At 22.4% G+C, this 18,548-nt stretch overlaps 2 protein-coding genes across 3 annotated transcripts in view; one reads left to right on the forward strand and one right to left on the reverse strand.

The window, feature by feature from the left end:
- The window catches only part of LOC122510702 (flotillin-2), a 268,228-nt gene that overhangs the window by 5,670 nt on the left and 244,010 nt on the right, over positions 1-18,548 (forward strand). The gene's annotated exons all lie outside the window — the stretch shown is intronic.
- LOC122510698 (glucose dehydrogenase [FAD, quinone]-like) lies at positions 205-15,987 on the reverse strand. Of its 2 annotated transcripts, none has more exons than XM_043625522.1 (4): positions 15,927-15,987; positions 9,001-9,535; positions 4,410-4,959; positions 205-1,179 (listed from the first exon to the last, which is right to left on the reverse strand). In XM_043625522.1, the coding sequence occupies exons 2-4, from the start codon at positions 9,530-9,532 to the stop codon at positions 399-401; spliced, it is 1,863 nt and encodes a 620-aa protein (XP_043481457.1). In that variant the 5' UTR covers positions 9,533-9,535; positions 15,927-15,987; the 3' UTR covers positions 205-398. The 2 variants fall into 2 exon arrangements, with proteins under 2 accessions (XP_043481457.1, XP_043481458.1); XM_043625523.1 differs by having other exon boundaries at positions 15,931-15,982.

The raw sequence follows: 18,548 nt of genomic DNA on the forward strand, positions 1-18,548 counted from the left end.
AATATTCTTATAATAAAAAAAAAAAAAAAGATTTTATCACTTGATCATCTTTAATTATTATAAAACAAGAAGTCGAAACATTTATGAAATTCAAAAACTTAAAAGAATATTATTATAAAACATGAAAAGATATCCACCACTCCGAGTCTAAGACTCGGTCGATATCTTTATGTTTTATAATAATATTCTTTTAAGTTTTTGAATTTCAAAAATGTTTAAGTATCTAATTTTGAGGGTGAGTCAGAATATTCTTTAGGGTCAGGGAAAGAGTTAAAACCCTGTAATCTTGATCATAAAGATTGTGAACCTCACCCACGTTTCAAACTTGAAAAGCTTGAGTGAAAGTTTTATTTTTTTTTTCAAAAAAATAGCTTTTGCCTCGGTCAACAAAAGCGACTCTAGTAGTAATATTTTTCCGTGTGTTTATTCGTCGTTGTTGTGGTAGTCGTTGTCGTCCATGTTTGTTTGATCATATCGGCGCCCTTCTCCCCTACCATGAAAATGCCGGCGTTTATGTGCCCGGTGGTCATGGCAGGCATGACCGAGGCATCAACCACCCTCAGTCTCTCGACACCATGCACTCGAAGTTGTGGATCAACAACGGCATTTGGATCATTTTTTGTGCCCATTCTCACCGTTCCCAATTCATGATTCATCATCGATGGCAAATGCCTGATGGCGCATCGCCAATAATTGTCGCTTCCAAATTCAAAATCATCGCAGCCCGGTATTTTAATGTCGTGTATGCGTGCTCCGTAACGCTGAAAGGGTTGGGTCTTTGAAATATTAATAGCGTGCTTCAAGCCCTCGAGGATAATTTCCACGTCGGCTGGATGAGTGAAGAAATTCGTTTCAAGCAGAGGCGCTTGAAGGGGATTTTTTGACTTGAGCTTGAGTCGTCCCACACTGTAGGGATTTTGAACTATTGGCCATATTGAGAAGGCGTCTTTGTTTTCAATTGGCTTGAACACGGTGTTGTAGAGTTCGTCGGTTATTCCGAGACCACGTCGTAAAAATAAACCACCATCCGAATGTAATGATCCTGAGGCGAATAGAAGTTCGACATCGGGTCGTGAATCTTGGGCGTATTTTGTTTTTATGAATGCTAAGGCTTCTGCACCTCCTGGTATTGAGATTGGTCCCTTTCGATTTGCGATGTATTGAAACACAGTCGATGGTCTATTTTTGGAAAAAGAAAAAAGTTAAACCACGTCTAATTTCAAAAAAAAGTATTGAATTGTTTATTAGTGACACCGAATACATCTACTAAAATCTACTATTTACTACTTTTTTACGTTGTAACGTAAAAAACTATTTACTATTTACTACTTTTCTACGCTGTAACGTAAAAAAAGTAGTAAATAATAAATAAATAAATAGTAAATAGTAGGTTTTAGTAATTACTATTTGGGTATATTTTTTTTAGATTTCAGCCACAAAAAGCTACTGTTTCTAGTTTTTTTTAGAATTTCCACTACTTTCAATTCGCTAATACTAGAAATTAAAAAACTAGGTAAAAACTATTCTCAAAAATTATAATCGAATTCTTTAAAACGATTCAATTATTTTCAAAAAATATTCGAAATTCAATTATTTTCAATATCTAGTATTTTCATCAAATTTCGCAAAATAATTCAATTATTAAAAAAAAAATTGAGAAAATTCATCCAAAATTCAATTATTTTCATAAATAATAAAACTTCTACAGGAATTCAATTAATTTAGAATAGCATTTTTAAAGGAATTTCGAGCAAATTAATTATTTAACAAAATTTGTATTCAATTCTTCACAATAATTCAATTATACTTTCACTAATAACATTTTTCATGGAAATTCTATTATTTTAAAGTTTTACATAAAATTCTAAACAAGAATTGAATTATTTTCAAAAAAAAAAATAAAACTCAGAAGAATCTTAATTATTTTAAATACTATTTTAAATTAATTAATCGAAAAATTCAATTATTTTCACAAATAAAGTTTTTAACAATAATTAAATTTAAAATTAATTATTTAAAACAATGTTTATAAAATTCTTATGAAGAATTCAATTATTTTCAAAAACAAGACCTTCTCATTTCTTCTGAGAAGGTAATAACAAAATTTTTCACAGAAATTCAATTCTTTTTAAACATTTTAGTGAAATTTTTCGCAATAATTCAATTATTTTCATAAATAATAAAATTCTTCTTAGGATATTAATTATTTTTGAAAATTATAATAAAATTCTATGCATCTATTCAATTATTTTCATAAATAATAAAATTCATCCAAAGATTTCAATTATTTTTAATACAAGTTTACAAGAATTGCTCAAAAAATGTAATTAATATTCTTTAAAATTTAATTTCAATTCCTTAAAAAAATCAATTATTAAAAAAACATTTTTTTAATTCTTTGGCAGAATTTAATTATACACAAAAATATTAGAATTTTCCACTGGAATTCAATTATTTTCAAATGTTGTAATAAAATTGTTCGAAAGAAATCAATTATTTTAAATATAATTTTAATTAAAATTTTTTTAAAACAATTCAATTATTCTCTTAGATTTTAATAAATTTCTTCCCAAGAATTTTATTATTTACAAAAATTATTCTTCAAAAGAATTTAATTATGTCGATAAATAACAAAATTATTCCCAATAATTCAATTATTTTAAGAATTTTAATAAAAAATTTTTTGCAAAATTCAATTATTTTCATAAATAATAAGGTGCTTTTTAGGAATTCAATTCGTTTCAAGAAAATTCAATAAATTATCACACAGACATTCAATTATTGTCAAAAATTTTAATAGAATTCTTTGTAAAATTTTATTATTTTTAAAAACTTTTCGCAAATTGGATGATTTTTAATATCTACTATTTTCATAAAATTTCCAAACAAAATTTAATTGTTTAAAAAAATTTTTGTAAAAATCTTCGTAAGAATTCAATTCTTTTCATGTATACTAAAAATTTCTCAGGAATTCAATTATTTTTAAAAATTATAGTTAAATTCTTTGTAACTATTCAATTATTTTCATAAATAATTCTTCGAAAGAATTCAATTATGTCGATAAATAACAAAATTATTCTCGAAAATTAAATTATTTTGAGGCATTTTAATCAAATTTTTTGCAAAATTCAATTATTTTCATAAATAACAATATTCATCACTAGAATTCAATTACTTTTAAAAATAATAAATTTGTTCTTCGAAATTCAATTATTAAAAATTGAATATTTTTGAATTAATTTTTGTTTTTGATTTTTTAAAACATCTTTTATTTAATTATTAAAAATGTAATAAAATATCACACAAACATTCAATTTTCATAAATAATAAATTGTTTTTTAGGAATTCAATTATTTTTATAAATAATAAAATTCATCGTTGGATTTCAATTATTTTTAATACAATTTTACAGGAATGTAAAAAATGTTCTTTTAAAATTCTTTAAAGGAATTCAATTATTTACAAAAATATTAGAATTTTTCAGAGGAATTCAATTATTTTCAAATATTTTAATAAAATTGTTCAAAAGCAATCAATTCTTTTAAATAAAATTTTAATTAAATTTTTTTGAAATAATTCAATTATTTTTTTAGATTTTAATAAAATTCTTCCCAAGAATTCAATTATTTATATAAATAATTCTTCGATAGAATTCAAGTATGTCGATAAATAACAAAATTATTCCCGAAAATTTAATTATTTTGAGGCTTTTTAATAAAATTCTTTGCAAAATTTAATTATTTTCATAAATAAAAATTTTCATCACAAGGATTCAATTATTTTTATATAAGTAATAAATTTCTTCTTGGAAATTCAATTATTTTGAAAATAATTTAATAAAATACCTCACAGACATTGAATTATTGTCAAAAATATTAATAGAATTCTTTGTAAAATTTAATTATTTTTAAAAACTTTTCGCAATTCAGTGATTTTCAATATCTACTATTTTTATAAAATTTTTAAACAGAATTCAATTGTTTAAAAAAATCTTTGTAAAAATCTTTGTAAGAATTCAATTCTTTTCATGAATAATAAAAATTTCCCAGGAATTTAATTATTTAAATTAGAATTTGCATAAAATTAGTCGATAGAAATGAATTATTTAAAATTTTTTTTAGGAAAAAGTCGGGAAAATAAAATATAGAATGGAATTTTCGTCAGTTTTTTGAAATGTCTAAAACTGGTTTTTTTGATTGTGAAGTTTTGATACCTACTTTTTTACTACTTTTATTAGTTTGAAAGCTACTTTTTGCTACTTTTTCAAAATTAATTATCGAGTGCAAAGTCTGAGAATAGAGAAAAAATAGTTCGATTCGCCGGAAAAGTCCCAAATTATTGATTTTGTTGATCATAAACGATGTTAACTTTACCAAAGCTACAAAAAAGGAGAAAAATTCATAACAAACCTGGAAATTTTACTCTGGAGCAGCGTGACACTCTGATTGACCATGAAAGTAAGTCCCAAAAAACCAACATGCTCGTACATGTTGTAACCTACTTTTGAGTCCTTAATCACTGGGATTCCGAGTTCTTCTAAATGATCCTTTGGTCCAATTCCCGAAAGCATTAATAATTTGGCCGAATCTATTGTGCCGGCAGAGAGGACAACTTCCTTTGTGCAAAGTACACGTTGCTTTTTTGAATTCTTGACAAACTCAACACCATAGGCTTGATTATTTTTATTAATTAAGACCTTTGTCACTCTTGTGCCGGTCATTATCTCTAAATTTGGCCTATCGACTTTCAAATAAGCTGTGGCTGCACTACATCTCGAGCCATGATCCATATTCACTTGAATATAGGAGAATCCAATTTGATCCGCTCCATTTGGATCGTTGATCCTGTATCCTAACTGCTTTCCGGCTTTCAGGAAAGCAGTTGCTAATTCCGAATGATATGGCACATGTTCCACGTTTAGATAACCGTCGGTTCCGTGATAGGTTGAATTCTCGATTCCTGTAATGAATGTAAGTTGTCGTTTTATTAGTACTGCAAAAGAAATAAAAAGAATTTCTCTCTTTTGAACATTGAGAAATAAGAATTTTATAGAGCTACTTGTAAACATATAAACATTCTTCGACATAAAATTCGACTCAACTGTGAAATTTGAAAAAAAAAAGTAAGTCGGCAATGTTCCATTTTTAAAATTTCTCTCAATGAAGCCGATTATTACCATAACGAAATATTCGAGCGAATATTTGTTGAGCGAAATTCACTTTCTTATAAATTACAAAATTACACTTTAGAATAGAGTAATTATTGCAGTTGCTCTTGAATTTCACTGAGCGCCTTTTTTCGAACATAATCACAACGGACAGAGCAGTAATTACTGTGGAATGCATAATTTAACTCCTTGTCACTTTTCACTTTCAAAGAAATCTCATCGTAAAAAACATTATTAATTTATTCTTTTATGCTTATCTTTAGCAAGTGACTAATTTATATCAATTAATAGTGATTGTCTGTAAATTAATATTTTTCTATTATTTAATTTAATTATTCAACTCGAGAATATAATACGTATACATTGTAGTAATTGGAAAATGATACATGAACCTCCTAAAGTAATTAGAAAAATAAAATTCAAACAAATAAATTTTCTGCTCTTTCTTACATCACCTAATGAATAGTTTCATAGTGACAGAAATGGAACAATAAACTTGTAGCCGCGCCCCTTGAATTAAGAAAATATAGTTAATTAATCGATCCCTTTTGGTTTGACTTTCATCAGCACGTTATATTTTCATTCAAAGGTATAAAAGTACTTACTATTGGAAAAAAATTTTAATTTAGTTATGACTTTTTCAAACATGAAATATCACTTCTTTATTTGTCGAAACAAGTAATTAATTAATTTTTTCGACAAATAAAGAATGTCTTGGCCATTATACTCAAAAAATGTTCTATTACATTTATTTAAAAATTTCTTTAATTGACCAATTATTCAAAAACACCAATAACTTCATTTTTAAATAAATATTTATTATTATTTTTCCGTAGGAATTAAAATTTTTTTAAACATTCAAATTTAAATTTTCTTGAAATTTAACGACTTGGAAGAATATTTTTATAAAACATGAAGAAATCGACTACTCCGAGTCTTCGACTTGGAGTGATCGCTTTCTTCATGTTTTATAATAATTACAAATAACCGAGTGATTAAATTATTATTTTATATTATAAAAATATTGATACTACCTCGAAATTATTTTCATCATTTAAATTCAATTATTACTATTTTTTAGAATTTTTAACTAAAATTCTTTATTAAATCAATATTATTATCAATATTATTTTTAATAATTTTTGATAAAGTTATTTGGAGAATTTGAAAATTTATTTGCTTACAATTCAATTTCACGAAATTTCAATTATTGTGAAATTCTTCAATTAAATATACATTAAAAAATAAAAACTTGAAATAATTTTAAGAAATTTCGATTAAGCTTTTTGAAAAAAATTATAGTTCCATAGAATTTTTAATTAATTAAAAGTATGAAAAATTCAGATTTTCAAAGATTTTAATTTGAAACCTTTACAAAATTCAATTATTTCTAAAAATTGCAATTATTAGTATCATCTCCAAAATTCAATTATTATCTAAAACTTTAACTAAAATCAATTCTTATTAAAAAATTCTACGAGAATTCAATTATTTAAATACAAAAATACATACTTTATATTGAATCATTGTTTCTTAAAATTGAATCCTTATAAAGAATTTTATCAACAAAATTTATAAATAATTGAATTCCTTCGACGAATTTTAACAAAAATTTTTAAGAATAATTACATTTTTCGAGGAATTTGACTAAAATTGTATTAAAGATAATTGAAATTCTGCAATAAGTTTTATTATTTATGAAAATAATTCAATTTTAGTGAAGAATTTTATAAAAAAGTTTCAAACAATTCATTTTTTTCTAAAAATTGTATGCGTATTATTCTATTTAAAATAATTGAATTCTTGTGGAATTTTTATTTGTTTGAAAAATAATTGAATGTTTGTGGAAAATATTATCAAAATTTTTATTTAATAATTGAATTCTTTTGGAAAATTTGATTAAAATAGTAGAACAATGCAAATCATTGAATTAAGAAAATTTTTTGAAAATAATTGAAATTTTGTCATGAATTTTATTAAAATTTTTGAAAATAATTGAATTCTTGTGATAAATTCTATTATTTATGAAAATAATTAAATTTTGCACAGAATTTTATTAAAATTTTTAAAATTGAATTTTTGAAAAGAATTTTATTAGTTCTAAAAATAATTGGAATTTTTAAAAGAATTTAAAAAAAAATTTTTGATCATAATGTTGACGATAATTTTTTTTTTAGTTTTTTTGAAAATAATTGAATTTCTGTGAAGAATTTTATTAATTTTGAAAATAATTGAATTCTTGTGATAAATATTGTTATTTATATGAAAATAATTGAATTTTAGAATAAATTTTATAAAAATTCCTAAATATAATTGAAATTCGCCGATGAATTTTGCTATTTATTTAAAGATAGTTGAAATGTTGACAATTTTTTTTGATTTTTTTTAATAAATTGAATTTCGGCGAAGAATTTTATTAATTTTGAAAAAAATTGAATTCTTGTGATGAATATATTGTTGTTTATAAAAATAATTGAATTATGAACTGATTTTCATTTAAATTGTTGAAAATAATTGAAATTCAACGAAGAATTTTGCTATTTATAAAGATTAATTAAAATGTTGGCATTTTTTATTAGATTTTTTTGAAAATAATTGAATTTTTGCCAAGAATTTTATTAATTTCGAAAATAATTGAATTGTTGCGACGAATTTTAATAAAAATTTTAAGAATAATTGCATATTTCGAGGAATTCAATTAAAATTGTATGAAAAATAATTTAAATTCTGCGACGAGTTTTATAATTTTTTAAAATAATTTACTTCTTAAACGAATTATATTATTCATGAAAATAATTGAATCTCTGTAAAATTTTTTATTATTTATGAAAATAATTGAATTATTGCAAAAATAATTAAATGTTGACGTAGATTTTTATCAAATTTTTTTTTAAATAATTGAATTCTTGTGGAAAATTTTTTGAAATAGTAGATTTATTGAAAATTATTGAATTGAGGAATATGTTTGAAAATAATTGAAATTTTACAAAGAATTTTATTAAAATTTTTAAAATAAGTAATTGAATTTCCGAAAAGAATTTTATTAGTTTTAAAGATAATTGAAATTTTGAAGAGAATTTTTAAAAATATTTTAACATAATGTTGACGACAATTTTTTTTAGATTTGTTGAAAATAATTGAATTTTTGGGAATATTTTTATTAATTTTGAAAATAATTGAAATTCTCATGATGAATATTGTTATTTATGAAAATAATTGAATTTGACAATGAATTTTATTAAAATTCCGAGGTCTCTGAAGTTGCCATCGATGCTCAACATCGAAATATATTTGTTGCACTAAACCGAAAAAAATTACGTGACTTTTCCCAAGGTTCAAAGTTAAAAAAGTATTTTCAAAATTGTTTTTTCTTCCTAGGTGAATGAAAGTAGTGAAATTAGTTAAAATTTTATCAATAAAAAATAAGAAAAAATATATTTTTGGAAATCAACAGAATTGAAATTAAAATTAAAAAAAAAAAATATTTCATTAAATGATTTATAAGTAAGAACTTTATGACTGTTCTTCAATAGAATTAAGTTATTTCAAATAATTTATTGTTAGACATAGAAAAAATTTAAGGATTTTTCTACAATTCGTGTTAATTTCATAGTTTATTATTAGACAAACAAAAAGACACAAAAATTGAGAATTTTCTTATAAATTCTAAACATTTAATTTTTTCCAGTACTTTTAATAAAAATCCCTGACTTTTCCCTGATTTCCCTGGCTTTTTCCTAATTTTCCTGACTTGTGGCAACCCTGATCAGGACATTTTTTGAAATACTGAAATCTTTGAAATAAAAATAATTGTTTTATTTCTTTTATCTCACCTGGAACTTTAAATTTCTCGCTCTTCTTAAAATATGGCAAAACTTCGTTGTAGGACCAGCCCTCATTTCCCATTCGTGACCATAAATCATAGTCCAATTTGTTTCCTCGTGTGTGAATCATATAATTCAATGTACTTGTGCCGCCAAGAGATTTTCCTCTTGGCCATGGGCATTGCTTATTATTCATGCCCAGGCACGCGCTCTTTTGCGGCTCAACTTTATAGCCCCAATTGTAATCAGTCAATTGAAAATAACTAACTAAAATTGGTATTTGATTGAGTAGGCCCTCCGGATTGCCCGCCTCCAATAAAAGTATTCGCCATTTTTTATTCTCCGACAGTCTATTGGCAATCACAGAGCCACCTGAGCCGGCGCCTACCACAATAAAATCATATTTGCCCGTTACATTCGTCACTATTTTGTTTGCTATTTGCTTCGAGCTGTTGAGCAGGTCAAAAATAGTCTGACCACTTGTGAATGATCCAATCGCGAGTAACGGGATTAAAAATAATTCTGATGGAGAAAGCATCATCGTCTGAAAAGAAACAAATTTAAATAAAAGTTATTTTTATATAAAATGTCAATTTGGGTGCAATATGTGAAAGAAATGATTTTTGAAAGGGAGGTGAAAAAAAACCTGTTTCTGCTCAATGATCCAATAACTTTCAAATGATATAACAGATATATATTTTCCATTATCATGTACTTCTTAATTTAATAAATATTGCGATAAGTTTCCTTATTCCTGGGAGGAAATGCTTTCTTGTGGGGGCCGAAAGTGCTTTCGTTTATTGAAATAAATGTCTCTGAACGTTAATGATTTTATTACTTTTGCTCGCTTTTGCTTTCTTTGATAATCATTTTCTCAAGAGATTTTTTACATTTTCAAGAAATTCTCATTAATACTTCTAAAGTGTAAATTGTTTCTTTATATAAAAAAATATTTTATTTCCTTATTTCACTTTATTCGATTAGTTGAAAAAAATTACAGTCTGTTAATATTTTTTTATAATAATTAATTTATATTTTTGGCAAGTTTATCAACAAAACAAAAATACTTTTCTTTGCAAATTTTTATACATTTTTGAAATTCGAAAGAAATAATTTTTATTTTATCAATTTTTTTTTATGCTTCATTCAAATTTGAATATCATTATAATAAATAATTTTTTATAAATTTAAAAAAGTAATTATATCAAAAAAATAATTTTTTATAAATTTAAAAAGTAATTCTCAAATAAATAATTTTTTATAAATTAAAAAAATTAATTCTCAAAAAAATAATAATAATAATAATAATAATTTCATTTACTTTATGTTTCATTTTTTTACAATAATTTTTTTAAAAAAATATTTAAATTGAAACAAAATTCGTTCATTTGAACGTTCAAAACTTTAGGAAAGAATTATTTTTCTATTATCAAAAAATAAATATTAAATTTCCCTAAAGATTTGAACGTTCTAATATTAATACAATTTTTTGCATTCCAATACTTTAAAGAATTACTCTTATAAATATTAGTAGAATTTACATTTATTTTATTTATTTCTATTTATTAGTAAAATTTACTAACATGAATCAGTGATTTACTTTTCGCTTTTGAATTAGTAAATTTTACTAATAAATAGTAATTTCTACTAATTTATTAGTAAAATTCACTAATTCGGAAGCAAAAATTCTGTCACTACATAATTCAAAAATTTTGAAAATAGTAGACTGAAATAAAAATTATTGTAATTGAACATTCATTTAGTAAAAATTATTATTTTAATTATCAAAAACCGAATTTTCTAATAAAATTCAAATTTATAAAAAGTAATAAAAAATATTATCGTTTATTAGTTGGAAACTTTAGGGACTTAATATTTACTTGAATCAAAAAATGTTTATTTAAATTAAATAAACACCCATAACAAATTTTTGATAACTTGAAGAAATAATTTTTTTTTATTTGTCTCTTCAGTTGAAAATGAATTTTTCTTCGATTGAAAGAAACTTTATTTGATTCAAAAACAATTTATTTGATTCAAAAACAATTTATTTGCTTCAAAGAAAAAATTCCTTTCAAAATTATCTATTATTTTTCTTTCTACTTATTTATTTTTTGACTCTATATCAATGATAAATTTTTTTTGATTTAAAGAACAAATTTCTTGAATTCAAAAAAGAATTTAGTTAAATAATTTTTATTTTTTATTAATTGTTTTATTTTATATTATCTCTATATTTGCGCTCGTATCCGAGGGTTTTTCTCGGGTTTCAGTAAAGCCTTTATTCCCCTGTTGACCCCAATGTAGAGAAAAACATGCATAGTTAGAGAATTCTAAACCCGCCATTAAGTATAATAGATGTTAATCTTTTGTTTTTCATTTCAATCCAATTAATTCTTTCGTGAACAAAAAATAGATAGAAATTACAGAATTATCCATTTTCTCCCGCCAAAAATTATCAGCAGAAGTAAAAATTCAGTTTTAAGTAGTAAACATTAAATTATCTTCATTTATATAATATAAATTAGGTATAAAAAAAATTAAACGAATAGGATGAATTTAATTCATGAAATTTACATATATAAATAAATAAATAAAATGCAGAAAAAAGTAAATATAGTAAAAATTCTCAATTTGTATGAAATAAATTTTTTTGTAAATTTTTATTAATGATAGAAATAAAAAAATATTATTTTATATAATATAATAAAATAAAATAAATTTTTTTGTGAATTTTTATTAACGATGGAAATAAAAATATTATTTTACATGATTTCTTTAAATTGATTTTATTATTTTTTATTTTTTCACTAAAATTTTTATATTGACAAAACGCAATTTATTTATTTATTTATTTGATACTACAATTTTTTCATAACAATAACAATTTATTTATTTTTTTCACTACAATTTTGTCTTGATAATAACAATTTTTTTATTTACTTTTTTACTACAATTTTGTCTTGACAATAGCAACTGATTTATTTATTATTAAATACAACATAAATAATAATTTACCATTGTCGACAATAATAATACTATTATTTGTCGATGAGATATAAATTCTTTTCGAATTCTTCTAAATCATTTCTATTCGCAATTTGTGTTAGTCCAGATTTTAGACTCGTTTAACGACTTGTTATGCATTAATTTTTCCATTCGTTATAGTTACATAAAAAGCAGTTGTGTATAAAAATAAACAAATTCAGGATGTGTATATAATAGCCACGTATAAAATACATTTTCCATTCCATTAGCATCTTGAATAATGGATTTTTGCATAGTCTCAAAAAAGAGAGAAAAAAAATACTATTTACTAATTAACAATTTGTCATAGAATACATTTTTTAATATCCACTTTTAGAGAAAGAGAGAGAGAGAGATCGTTTATAAAATAAAAACTGAAAAGTTTTATGGTTCTGGCAAAATTGAGAATGTTTTTTTTGTTATTTATAACCGTAAAATTTTAGAGAGAATTTTTCATTGAATGAACAACTGCGTAATCAAAAAATCTAATATGAATATATATTTTACAGTAGTAGCACGAGTATAAATAATTTTTCCTGTCGTTGTTCTAAATCAGAATTAGTAAAAAGGTGAGCCATTAATTCACATTTTTGTAAGAATTTTTATTACAATGAAAAAAAAATCGATTTTCAGTATTTCAGTATGTTCAGTATTTATTTTCGGCAATTTCACTGAAAAAAAATTTATTTGATTAAAATTCAGAAAAAAATTGTTGAATTATGAAATAAATGTTTACTTGAATCAAATAATTTTTATTTAAATCAAATAAATTTTATTTATTCCAATATTTTAAGTATTTTTTTTATTCAAGGAAAATTTCTTTGATTGAAATAACTTTAATAACTTTAATGATTTTCAATATCTACTATTTTAATAAAATTTTTCAAAAGAATTCAATTGTTTAAAAAAAATGTTGATAAAATTTTAAGCAAACATTAAATTATTTTCATAAATAATAAAAATTTCGCAGGAATTTAATTATTTACAAATTTTTTATAAATTTCTTCGCAATAATTCAGTTATATTCATAAATAACTTTTTTTACAAAAATTCAATTATTTTCATGAATAATAAAATTCATCATAGAATTTCAATTATTTTTAATGCAATTTAAATCGAATTCCTTAAAAAATTTAATCATTCTTGAAAATTTTATTAAAATTCCTCGAAAAAATTCAATTATGTTGATAAAATTCTTTATGATAATTCAATTTTGAGAAACATTCATTTATTCAGTAAATTATTTATTTTTCTATTTAAATAATTGAATTCTTGTAGAATTTTCCAATAAAAATTGCTTTAAAAATTAATATTAATGAATATATTAAAAGAATTATAGCATGAATTTTTCAAAATAATTGATAAATGAATTCTTTCGAAGAATTTTAATAAAATTTTTGAAAATAATTGCATTTTTCGAAGAATTTACTTAAAATTGTATTAAAAATAATTGAAATCCTGTGAAGAATTTTATTAATTTATGCGAAAGTAATTGAATTCTTGCAACAAATTTTATCAAAATTTTTTTTTAAATAATTGAAATAATGTAAAAAGAATCTTATGATTTATGAAAATAATTGAATTCTTTTGAGAACTTTTATTAAAATAATAGATTTTGAAAATATTTGAATTTCCACGAAGAATTTCATTATATTCGTGAAATGTAATTAAATTCTTGCAAAAAAATTAAGGAAATAATTCCATTTTTCTAGGATTTTATTTTAAATTGTATTAAAAATAATTGAAATCCTAAGAAAAATTTTATAATTTATGAAAATAATGGAATTCTTATAACGAATTTTATCAAATTTTTTTTTAAATAATTGAATTCATGTGAAAAATTGTATTACTTGTAAAAATAATTGAATTCCTGCAACGAATTTTATTACATTTTATTTAAAAAACTTAATTCTTTTGAGAACATTTATTAAAATAGTAAATTTTGAATATTTTTTAATTTCAGCAAAGAATTTCATTATTTGTGAAATGTAATTTAATTCTTGCAAAAAAATTTTTGATGATAATTTCATTTTTTGAGAAAATGATTTAAAATTGTATTAAAAATAATTGAAACCCTGTGAAGATTTTTATTATTTATGAAAATAATTGAATTCTTGCAACGAATTTTATTATAATTTTTGTAAATAATTAAATTTTTGTTTTTGAAAAATTTTATGGAAATCTAAATTTTTATAAGTTGTTGAATTTTAAAAATGTTTGAATTTTAATGTTTTGAAGATTTTTAATTCCTATGGAAAAATAATATTTAAATACTTATTTGAAAATGAAGTTTTTAAATAAAACGAATAATTCGTTTGCGAATAATTTTACAGTTAAAGAAATTCGTAAGTAAATGTAATAGAATGTTTTTTTGAGTATCTAATAATTTTTAGAGTGAATCAGAATATTCTTTAGGGTCAGGGAAAAAGTCAAAATTTTGTCTGGAAATCAGGGAAAAGTTAGGGAAAAAGAAAATTAACTTTTTGTGGCAACCCTGTAATTATATTTGGATTGAAAAAAATATTTTCTCATTGTAAAAATTAGTAAATTAAAATAAAATATATAAATAATAATAATATTTGCTTTTTGTTAAAATCGGTTGTTGTTGTTGTTGTTATTAATTTTTTTAATAAATAATAATTATATTTTTTTTTAAATTTAAAAAAAAATAATAATAAAAATAAATAATATATTAATATAGTTGATAATAACGATCACACCGAGTCAAGTTATTTATATTATTAAATAAATCTAATATTTTTAAATAAATAAGAAATGAGAGGCTCGCTATTTACTAATTCACATTTAGAGAGTGAGAGTGAACTGTGGAATTTTTGTCGAACGAGTTGTGTTTTTTTTAGAAATAAAATACTTTATTTAGACTTATGTTAGTATTTCGTAAAATACGTTACTATTAAAATAAAAAAAAATACAGTCAACAATTTGGAAATCGAATTAAATTTGATCAAAAGCCAGAACGCGTACTATGCTGTAATCGTCCGTTAGCAAAGTCGATTGTACGTAAGAAAATTGTTTAATTAGATTGAATAATATAATGTTGATTGTTAAATATTAATATTTATTATTCTTTGATATTACAAAATTTTTATATATTTTTTCAATTAATGTCCTTGAAGTTAGCATCGAAAACTATTTTTTAGTTTTAGAGATGAAAATGTCGCTAATTCTTCTTTCATTTATACCTCAAAAGTGAAAAATATGTTCAGTGAAATTTTTTTAACCTAAAAACTTAAAAAAATCCTTTTATTCTTTTTATTTTTGCGAAAAAAAAACTTTTTGCGACTTTGGGAGTCGACGCTAATTTTAGGGGCCGAAAAATTATATTAAATAATTAAAAATATTCGTAAAGTTTTAAAGGAAATTTATTTTCTATTTAAGTATTTTTAAAAATTGTTGTATCAAAATGGAAAACATAATTCAAATTAAATATTTAGTTATAATAAAATATAATAAAATATTAATTTTTTTAATGTTTAAAATCATTTTTAAAATAAAATAGGAATTAAGAGAGGTAGCAAAAATATCGTTGTTCATTTGAACGTTAGTAACTGTAGAAAAGTAATTTAAAAAATAATTGAAAAAAATTGAATTATTGATAAAAATTATTAAATTAAAAGTTATTAATTTTTAGACAATAATTTTTGGTTAGAGCGACTTTCAATATGCAGGCAGCAGGCAATGTTATTGTATCGTTTCGATGACACTAGTCACACACACCACGTGGTTTTTTAACTTTCGGCACTGTTTTTAAAAGCACTTGTTACTGAATGAAGCGTTGCTTGATTTTTATTTTTTTTCCTTTTTTAATGACACTAACTTTATTATCGATATCGGTGATTAAAGACGGACTCGCAACTTTGTAGAATTCTAGGTAGTTTAATACATACCTACTCTGAGAATATACACGGTAGAATGTAATGAGCTGCTCTCTGCTGTTTCGAGATCCACGAGAGAAATGCGCTTTCTCAAGAGATGTTCACGTAATATGTACTAAAGTCCTAGAGCCCAATCTTTTGTCACCCTTCCCACTATTTTTCTGATTTTGATCGAGATTAACGAAGATTTATATCTCTTGTATTAATAAAATGCAATATATCGGAACATTTAGGTCCAGTGCATGTAAAATTTCACACACGCGAACAATGTCTAAATAATGCATTTATCCGTTACATAAAATGAAACTCGGACGGGAATCGTAAACCTTTATTTATTTTCGTTTTGATTTATTTTAACATTTTGTGATTAGGTCAATTTTTAGAATCCTTTGTTTATTGCATATAGACTGAAAGATTTTTTTTTTGATTTTATGAAAGTACTGAACAATTTAGGGAGTACATTTTAGTAAATTTTTGTAAAAATATGTAAAAATTAGTAAAATAAATTTTAAATGTAGCAAAATTTACTTTGGAAATAGTAAAAGTTGACGGAAATAAACAGAAATACTTTTCTACAGTTAAAAATCACCAAAAGGTATTTTTTAACCAAAAATAACTGTAGAAAAGTATTTTAGAATTTAGGAAGTAAATTTTAGTAAATTTTGGTAAAAATTAGTAAAATTTATTTTTAATGTAGCAAAATTTACTTTGGAAATAGTAAAAGTTGACAAAAATGAGCAGAAATACTTTTCTACAGTTAAAAATCACCAAAAGGTATTTTTTAAGAAAAATTTTTAACCAAAAATATCTGTAGAAAAGTATTTTAGAATTTAGGAAGTAAATTTTAGTAAATTTTGGTAAAAATTAGTAAAATTTATTTCGAATGTAGCAAAATTTACTTTGGAAATAGTAAAAGTTGACAAAAATGAGCAGAAATACTTTTCTACAGTTCAAAATCACCAAAAGGTATTTTTTAACCAAAAATAACTGTAGAAAAGTATTTTAGAATTTAGGAAGTAAATTTTAGTAAAAATTAGTAAAATTTACTTTAAACGTATCAAAATTTACTCTGGAAATAGTAAATGTTGACAATAATGCGCAGAAATTCTTTACGGTTATTTTAAATTTTACAAAAGGTTTTTTTAAATTTATTTAGATAGTAAGTTTTAGTAAAAATTATTATCAAAACTTATTTCGAACGAAGCAGAATTTACTCGGAAAACATAGTAAAAGTTGACAGAAATGACTATAAAAAAATAAGCTAAGATTTTACTGACAATTAGTTGTTTTTAACTAATTTTAGATTTAGAAAGTAAAATTTTGTACAAATAAATAAATAAATAATAATTGAATAAAATAAATAATAAATAATAAATAATAAATAATAAATAATAAATAATAAATAATAAATAATAAATAATAAATAATAAATAATAAATAATAAATAAATAAATAAATAAATTTTTTTGTTTAGAAATATTTTTGCCAATAGTGTTTTAAGGAACTTTTATTTTTCGTAGTAAATTAGTGTCAGGAATTTTATTAAATATTTTTCAATATTTTTCGCAATATTGAGAGAATTAATTATTATTAAATAATTATCAATTTTAAATTAATTATTATTAAAGCTATTTCGCGCTGTTTATTAGAGAAAGTGAAGATATTTTAAGACTCATATATCAATGCTCATGCTCAATAGTAATTTTTGTCCAATAAAAATTAATATAAAAGTGAATATTAATTATATTATGCATAGAATCTTTCAAGTACTTTTTATTGCTCCAAATGATTATTGCTTTTCCGTCTGATAAAAGAAATGCCTATGACGATAAAAATAGAAAATAAGTTCATAGCTGCTTTTATTATATGTTTGCGTGTAAAACAAGATACACTTTGGTCTTGTTGATTTGTATAATAAAACGTGTATAATAGGAGTATTACGTGCTTGCGTTTTTTCTATATAAACAGAATATTTTATGTTAAATTTATACACAAAATAAAATGTGCCTAGGAGATATTTATTTTTCTTTATAATTGATTATTTAAAATTATTTTCTGCTGGGAAGTTTACAGACTTTATTAAAAAATCTTAATTGTAATAATAATTTATGTTGATTAATATTTTAATTATATATCAATAAAATATTTTTAAAAAAACTTAAAAATTAAAAACAATATTATTTAAACAATTTTAGTTAAAAATAGTAAAAAATTTGAATTTTAGAGAAGTTACAAATCATTGCAGAAATTCAATTATTTTCAAAAGTAATAAAATTCTTTGTACACATTCCAGGGCTCGAACTAGGTCCGTAAATCCCGTAAAAGTCCGTAACTTTGCTTGAAGTCCGTAAAAGTCCGTTTTTTCGAAAAAAGGTCCGTAAAGTCCGTAATTCGATTGAAAAAGGTCCGTAAAGTACGTAAATTATACGATATAATTTGGATAATTTTAGAGAAATTACAAATGATTGAAGGAATTCAATTATTTTCAAAAGTAATAAAATTCTTTGCAAAAATTCAATTATGTTCAAAAATTTTTAAAAATTCTCGTCAAAATTTCAATTGTCTTTAGAAATAATTAAATTCTTCTCCGAAATATCAATGATTTTCAAAAACTTTAATAAAATTCTTGGAAAA

Source organism: Leptopilina heterotoma, unplaced genomic scaffold (genome assembly GCF_015476425.1).
Source record: "Leptopilina heterotoma isolate Lh14 unplaced genomic scaffold, ASM1547642v1 Lhet_73, whole genome shotgun sequence".
Classification (NCBI taxonomy): Eukaryota; Metazoa; Arthropoda; class Insecta; order Hymenoptera; family Figitidae; genus Leptopilina; species Leptopilina heterotoma.